Consider the following 7,684-nt stretch of genomic DNA (forward strand, 5'->3'; position numbering starts at 1 on the left):
TTTTATCAAAATTAATTTTACACGTACAATCGAAAACTATAACAATGACTTAACAATAAGTGACAAACAGAGTAACACTACGCACTTGAGGTGTACACTTCCATGTATCCTCCATTTATTTATAATTAATTAACAACGAATTATATTTCAATAGGGTTTGGTAGACAAAACTGATTTCCGTAAAATTAAGAAGTTTGGTAACAGAATACTAAATGATGTAATCAGAAAGGAATGGACTGACGCATATACAGATTATGAAAATATGTGGGACATAATTTATAATGTTACAGACAACATTGACGTTTACAATATCTTAACGCCTCAAAATACTAGCAAGGAAAACTTTCGTAGTTATAATTTCTCCCATAGTCAACAGCAACAACAACAACAACAACAACAACAACAAAGATTAATTAATGTTTCGAACAGTATTCAAAAATTGATGGAAAACAACGTAAAAAAAGCGCTTAATCTTTCAAATACCTACAATTTGATCTCAAGACTTGTAGCTGTTAAATTGACAAATGATTTTATGAAACCCGTTAATAATATTGGTAAAAAACAATAGTATATTTGTGGATTCTTATAAGCTGTTGAAAAATTTAATGAATTCTTAATTATCTTCGATTATTTTTAGTTGAAAGGCTACTAATAGAAACAGATCTTAAAATTTTTGTTTACACCGGCCAATTAGATATGGTAATTCCGCCATCTAGTACGCTTGCTTGGATGAGAAAACTAAAATGGAAAAATGCTTTAGCATGGAGAACTGCACCGAGATATACACTTATTATCAATAATGTGATTGAAGGGTTTGTATGAAAAATTGAAGTTGTTTTGGATTATTCGAGCAGGACATCTGGTAAAATATATTTACAACTACTAGACTGAATTGTGAATTTATATATTTTTATATGAATACTTTAAAGCAATCATATTCTCATTTAGGTATCACGCGACAACCCTTATGCTTTGAAGGCAATTATTAAAGATTTAACCACTGATTTACCACAGGAATAACTTTACATCAATATGTCATCAGCTTTCTAAATGTTTGTCTGCTGCTTACTTTAATGTTTGCGAAGTAAACACTATTTCAAGGATGTGGAGATAGCATAACTGACGTCAATCTTAATCATTCAATGTTTTTTTTTGTAAATTAAATCAATTTTTTCAAGAATAATATTCTCTTCAAAATATCACTTGTATTTTAAGCTCTCTTTGTCAAAAAATTTACTCGTAAATCTTTTTAAATAAAGAAAAGAAATTTCTTCATTAAAGAAATTTATGAATTCAATCAATCACTTTCCTATTTTCAAACGATGCAACCTACCCCGCATGGAGAAATATATATGTCGCAGATATAATATATATGCCGCATATATTTACGAAAAAAAAAAAAATATGTCAACATATGTAAAAATATATTTTTCAAATCGATGCCGACATATATGTAGAGATTAGGGTGTGCCAAAATGTAACTTCCTTGATGGACCTTTTAAAATTGGAATTTTCAGTTCCGCTTTTGAAATCAGCTGTGTTTAGGCCTTTCCTAAGATATTTTGGGGTAAGACGATAGATTTTATTTTCATAGAATTTTTTAGCAGGAGGTTTAATTGGGCACTTCCGGCGAAAATTTGAATTTTCAGCGGAAGTGCCCTAACTAAGCTCCAGTTAAAAAATTCTATGAAAACAAATTTATCGTCTTACCCCAAAATATATGTTAACATATATGTAAGCATACACTGAAAAAAAAATTTTTTTATTGAGTTCATTTTCATTCATTCAAGATATTATTGACTTGTTTCAAGAATATTAAAAATCTATTGATTTTTAATGTTATCTGCATCATCAAAAATAAGTATCGAATATATTTCAGAAAAGTAAAAAATTTGAAATTTTTATTCCAGTGTACACTTAAAATTTTGTAAAATTAAATAAACAATTTAAAACAAAATTACAGAACTCATCTCACAATAGAAGATATCTTAAAATGTAATGAATACTTGAAGATTAAAAAAAATCGTATTAGGTTTATTTATTTTTAATCTTTATAATGATAAAAAAATATTTTGACACAAACAATATGAATAAAATACAAAAAAATATCACAAACTATAAAAACTACAAAATTTTTCTAGATTATCATCACTAAAATAATTTAAAATCTTTTGACAACATGGGAATGGCAAAGTTTTGAAGAGAGTAAAAGCTTCCTGTGCAGCCTTTTCCAACAGTTTACTTCTCTTGACAGCGTCATTAATTCGCTTTTTAAGAATATAAAAATAAGGAGGATAATTATCTTTATAGTTATCGATGTACAATTCTCTGACATCTCTATTACAGGTATGGTGTATCATTCGATTCCATGGAGAAGTTAATAAATGCCAAAACGTTATATTACTATCTCCAACTTTATCTTTCTTCATTGATTCAAGACACTGACATATTTCGTGTTCTACAATTCTAACATTATCTAAATAGTTACTATGATTCCAAAATTCATTGACTGGTTTTGAACGAACAGTCGCCAGCAATTCTTTTTTTACCGGCCGATTGCTGTAGTATCCTCTGATAATATATTTTACAAAACAGAATTCTATTTCAGCGTATATAAAAATAATTTTTTTCATAAATTCTTCATCATTAATTTGTTCTTTTGACAACAAATTAATATTCAATTTAGCTGCTTCAACTATGCTGTAATCAATGAGACTATAATCCAAATAATTACCCATGGCCAAATATTGAACAATACCTCTTTGTCCATAAGTAGCAGCAGTTTTAACAAACGTTAATTTGGTACCTATAGACTTTAAAACTTCATTAGGATTAGCCCTAGCTTCCTTAAGAAGTTCAAGTATTTCTATCTTTTCAGCCTCACGTTCTTCTAGCATATCGAGACTCAGACGTTCATGGAGATTTTTTGGATTGCAGATTAGATATTGTAGTGGTGACATACCTTCTTCATCGAAGATATCAATTCTCGCGCCTTTCTCCAATAACAGCTTCACTATTTTTGGATTATACTCTTCAATGGCTATCATCAATGGAGTTCTCTGGAATGATTTTGTTCTGCAGTGGATATTAGCTCCATAATCTATCAACAATTCAACGATCTCCACTTTTTGGTTGATTATGGCAATGTGTAACAATGTTGGATTACCGAGAGACTTTATCCTTTTCGTGACTGAATGACTTACGTCCATTGAAGTTTCAATAAATTTTTCACTTACCGTACAATTCGCTTGAGCGCCGTTGTATAAAAGTAGACTTGTAAGCACTACTGAATTACGTGCTACTGAGTCGACAATTGGATAAGAATCACAGAGATTCTTTGAATTGACGTTGGCATTATGCTTCAGTAGTAACTTTGCAAGCTCGAAATTTTTGTAAATACAAGCAATATTAAATACAGTACTTCCAGGACAATTAGATTTAGCGAGTTTTACCTCGATATCAGCTCCATATTTCAAAAGACATTTCGCTATTCCCAGTGTTGAATAAAATGCTGTCAAAATTAATGAAGTTATATTGTTGTGTGCAAAATCATTTACTTCAGCACCCTCTTTGGCCAGTAATTCAACGATGTCGGTGTATTTTTGGCAGACCGCGTGGTGTAATGGAGAATATGATCCATTAGAATATTTTTTATTTATTCGCGCACCTTTCTTTATTAATAATTTTGCGATAGATTTTTTTCTAAGTCCAATTGCTAGTTTCAATAAAATATAGCCCCCAAAAAGAAATGGGTTTTTACTCAGTGGTATTTTCGCTGATAATTTTAACAACCTTTTCACTTCTTCCAGGTCACCAAAATGAATCGCTTTTTTCAAATCCCTTGAAATAGTCGGTATCATTATTTCTTCTTCTGTTCAATAATTTAGCAAACTACATATAAATTAACATTTTTTACACTCGTACTGAAGACACTCGAAAATATTTTTATGATTTTGTGAGGAATAACATTTACCTAACCTGGTGATTATGAGTGCACTGTCTAGCAGATTATTTTGAACTATTCAAAATGGTTGGTAAAGGCCAATTTATGTTTTCATGAACAACTTGCAAATAGTCACCATATCCGAGACTTTAATTTCATGTCTTGTATAGTTTGAGTGATTCTACTTCGAAGATTTATGAATGAAGATATTATTTGAACTTTTCTTTTCAGAATAACTCGAAGTAAATAATCCATAATAACTCATTTAAGTAATAGATTAACTTATAGACCTAAAACTTTATTTGACAGAAAAAAAAACTTGCTTTAAAAACGGTATTAGAAGTGATATCACTCTTTCTATTAGATTTTACTATACTAAAATCGCATTTGAGTCGGTCCTAATACACTAAGGAGAGAAAATTCGAGGAGCTCGTCGAGCTCAAAAGTCAGATAGAAGTTTAATACAGAACTATTCTTCGAATTTTTAAACGATAATTACTTTTGGATTAATAAAACAATTTTCACGCGGTTGATAGCATTCGACACAGTTTTTTAAATCCTATGATTTACTTTTAAATATAAATTGATCAGATCGAAAATTTTGGAGAAATTTAAAAAATTCACTTTTTCCAAATTTTTCGACAACGATATCTCACAAACGAATCCACTGATTTCGACCGGGCTGGGGGTGATTGACGTGGTTTTTTCGGATTAAGAGCTGATTAGTTCTTAAAATCGATCAGTTGAACCGTTTTGAAGATATTTCAAAGAAAAAAATTTTTAGACATTTTATTTTTGAGATTTCTCAAAATTTATTGATTTGCATTCTAGTATCAGAAATCTAAGGACAGTGGAAGAATTAAGAACGCGCTTATTTTGATCGAATCGGAGAAGCCTTTGTGCGTAGTTACGAAATATTTCATTTTTTATGAAATTCCTAAATTGTATCTACTAGGACACTTTAAAAAAATTGAAGTACACAATAACGCACACCAAGTACGTCCCAAAATTGTTTCTTTTCATTTTTAAATTTACAAAAATTTTTTTTTAATTTTCGAAAATCATATACAACCATATCGGTTACTTGGATTTTTTAATTTTTTATTTTATATCTTTTTGTAAAGAAATAAAATTTTGTTTTCTTAATAGTCTTATGAACGTGGACTTGGCACGATTTTTTTACAGTGAAACTGTTTTTGTTCGGATTTCAGTTTTTTTTGTAACTATAATAAAAATTGACAATTTTAATTTAATACATTTCCGGTGGCAAACTATCCCCTTTAAGCTATAGTTCATGTAAAAGTTATTCTTGCGCCGCCTGGCGTGTGTAATTGCAAGCTGTCAAATATCTTTTTTTCACTGTAGTTTTCCATCTATCATAAGATTAGCATGCATCGTTATATTATTTAGTCTCTGGCCGTCCGCTTTTTACATAAGAAAAAAGTTAAAATCTAAAAATCTGGGTCGCTATAGTTTGTGCTGATTATTTTTAATAATTTTAAATAGAAATTATAAAGATAATTGATAATAATCAAGTAATACGCGTAATAAAAAGCATGAACAACTATTATAAAATATCATATAAAAAAAAATCAAATTAAATTTGAAGAAAAACTTGTAACCTCAAAAAACGATTCTGCTTACGGTATATACACACTCGGTAGTCTGGCTTGAGAACGGAACTTGGCGCCAGATTCTACCGAATCTGTTGATGACTGTCGTACGGAGAACGTATGTTCTGAAGGATTAAGGAAATATGAAAATTTCACAATTAATAATTTTAAGTACATTTTTGTCTCAGGGTCACTTTTGCTTCATGGATCGATAAGTAATTCATTTCAATGATTCATCAATTTCAATTTTATTTTTTTGTAATATATATTAGTAGTAACTTGATTTAAAATAATTTTACAATTATTAAACATATTTGAGTTTTATTAAGATAAGTGAAACAAAGATGTCTAATCGTGAAATTTTATTTCATGAAAATTTAATGAAATGTCGTTCTTCAACAGTCAATACTCGTCATGCCCATTTGAAGAAGTTGCAAAGTATGAATATCGATATTAATAACTTAAATAACGACAATATTGTTGAAATTTTAAAGAAATTACAAACAAATTCGAATAAAAATGGCCGAAAATTAACTCCTAGTTATATGAATATCATATATTCTACATTACGTAGATTGAATCCTTCATTAACTGTTAAAATCAGCAAACTTGGTTTTTCACGACGGGGTCGTTTGGTTATAGATAATCCATTGAACAATATTGAAATAATTGGTTTAAAAGAGTTGATAATCACGATCTTTAGATATGCAGTGACATTTAAAGCGGTTAATTACCTTAGAGTGCCATCTCGAGCTACCATTGATACTGCTATAGCTATGGTATTGATCCTCATAACAAATTTGAGTTTTAATCAACTGGTTAAACTACGTGTTCGTGACTTGAAAACAATTGCCCATGATAATTCTATTTCTATAACTATAAAATCAGGAAATTCTGCAGTTAAAGTGAAAAAAATGGCAAACATATACAACCCACTGTTCATTTGTGTCGTTAACATGGTATTAAGCCGCGAGGAGTTCATGAAACGAAATTTTATTAATAATGTTGATGTTAAATATAATCGTGTCAATATTTATGATTACAATGATGAAGATTATTGCAATGGGATTAACGTTAATAAAATCGATGATGACGATGTACAAGTGATTTCTTGTAAAAAAGATTCCATTAATAAAACAATTCACGAGCTGTATATGCGATTTCATAAAAAGAAATCTACGATTTCATTAGGAATAACATTGATAGAAAAAATGAAAAAAATTAAGAAGATTAAAGATGATCTGATTGATACGGAAAAGATTTTGAGTCTATTATCTGAGACTAATGATGATAAAGAAGATAGTGAATTATTAAATGCAATGGATTCTGAATAGTGATTTTATTATGAGATTGTAATTTTTAGAAAAGTTAAAGAACGTAATTTCTGGTTCGTAGATCTTCTCATAAATTATCAAAACACTTTTTTTTTACTAATTGAAATTTTTATTTTAATCAATCCTATTCGTTTTTATGTAAAGATTCTTTCATTTTAAATGTTTTATTAATATTTTTGTTATCTTTAAAATGCTTTTAATGAATTTGTAGACGCTGTGCAAGATTTACTTTGTATATTTTCTTGTTGATAATAAGTGATTGTTTTCGTCCCGTTTTGCAAAAATCGAATTTTCATCAGAATTCGACGTTTTAAGGCCACAGGAAGCTTCCCTGATGACCCCCGCGATGTTGTCACTATATGTCGGTCTGTGTGTCCCTGATTCAGAAAGATGATTTGAAATGATTACCTTTATATTAATTGTATATCTATATCGTATTCAAATCAGATGTTTTTAAATCATCTCAAATCATTTTAAATCGTCTTAAATTATTTCAAATTAGATTTCTTCATCAGGTGTGTGTGTGTGTGTGTGTGTGTGTGTGTGTGTGTGTGTGTGTGTGTGTGTGTGTGTGTGTGTGTGTGTGTGTGTGTGTGTGTGTGTGTGTGTGTGTGTGTGTGTGTGTGTGTGTGTGTGTGTGTGTGTGTGTGTGTGTGTGTGTGTGTGTGTGTGTGTGTGTGTGTGTGTGTGTGTGTGTGTGGCAGCTGTCAACCTGCGTGAAAATCAACCTTATACTCTGATAGCCACGACGAAAATCTACGGCTACAATTTGAATACAAGTCAACACCAAACTT

General features: G+C 29.9%; 3 protein-coding genes across 4 annotated transcripts; 2 read left to right on the plus strand and 1 right to left on the minus strand.

Annotated features, from left to right (window-relative positions):
• Positions 1–230: 230 nt before the first annotated feature.
• LOC141528708 (retinoid-inducible serine carboxypeptidase-like) lies at positions 231–1,353 on the plus strand. 2 transcript variants are annotated; one of them, XM_074244900.1, is made up of 3 exons: positions 231–554; positions 638–862; positions 949–1,353. In XM_074244900.1, exons 1-2 carry the CDS (start codon positions 263–265, stop codon positions 820–822), a joined length of 477 nt encoding a protein of 158 aa, XP_074101001.1. In that variant the 5' UTR covers positions 231–262; the 3' UTR covers positions 823–862; positions 949–1,353. The 2 variants fall into 2 exon arrangements, with proteins under 2 accessions (XP_074101001.1, XP_074101000.1); XM_074244899.1 differs by having other exon boundaries at positions 638–1,353.
• Positions 1,354–1,925: 572 nt separating this feature from the next.
• Positions 1,926–4,264, minus strand: LOC141528622 (uncharacterized). The gene has a single exon (XM_074244772.1). The coding sequence runs from the start codon at positions 3,858–3,860 to the stop codon at positions 2,109–2,111; it is 1,752 nt and encodes a 583-aa protein (XP_074100873.1). The 5' UTR covers positions 3,861–4,264; the 3' UTR covers positions 1,926–2,108.
• Positions 4,265–5,827: 1,563 nt separating this feature from the next.
• Positions 5,828–6,996, plus strand: LOC141528663 (uncharacterized). The gene has a single exon (XM_074244825.1). The coding sequence runs from the start codon at positions 5,901–5,903 to the stop codon at positions 6,888–6,890; it is 990 nt and encodes a 329-aa protein (XP_074100926.1). The 5' UTR covers positions 5,828–5,900; the 3' UTR covers positions 6,891–6,996.
• The last annotated feature ends 688 nt before the right edge of the window (positions 6,997–7,684 follow it).

Source organism: Cotesia typhae, unplaced genomic scaffold (genome assembly GCF_013202065.1).
Source record: "Cotesia typhae breed Kobodo isofemale line unplaced genomic scaffold, CoteBio_Ctyphae contig_44, whole genome shotgun sequence".
NCBI lineage: Eukaryota > Metazoa > Arthropoda > Insecta > Hymenoptera > Braconidae > Cotesia > Cotesia typhae.

Bases quoted from the DNA above. Each gene is read 5' to 3' on its own strand.
- LOC141528663 (XM_074244825.1), top strand. From the start codon at position 5,901: ATGTCTAATCGTGAAATTTTATTTCATGAAAATTTAATGAAATGTCGT.
- LOC141528622 (XM_074244772.1), bottom strand. From the start codon at position 3,860: ATGATACCGACTATTTCAAGGGATTTGAAAAAAGCGATTCATTTTGGT.
- LOC141528708 (XM_074244899.1), top strand. From the start codon at position 263: ATGTGGGACATAATTTATAATGTTACAGACAACATTGACGTTTACAAT. The intron at 555-637 runs GTAAAAAACAAT...GATTATTTTTAG, and splicing joins GAAACCCGTTAATAATATTG to TTGAAAGGCTACTAATAGAA.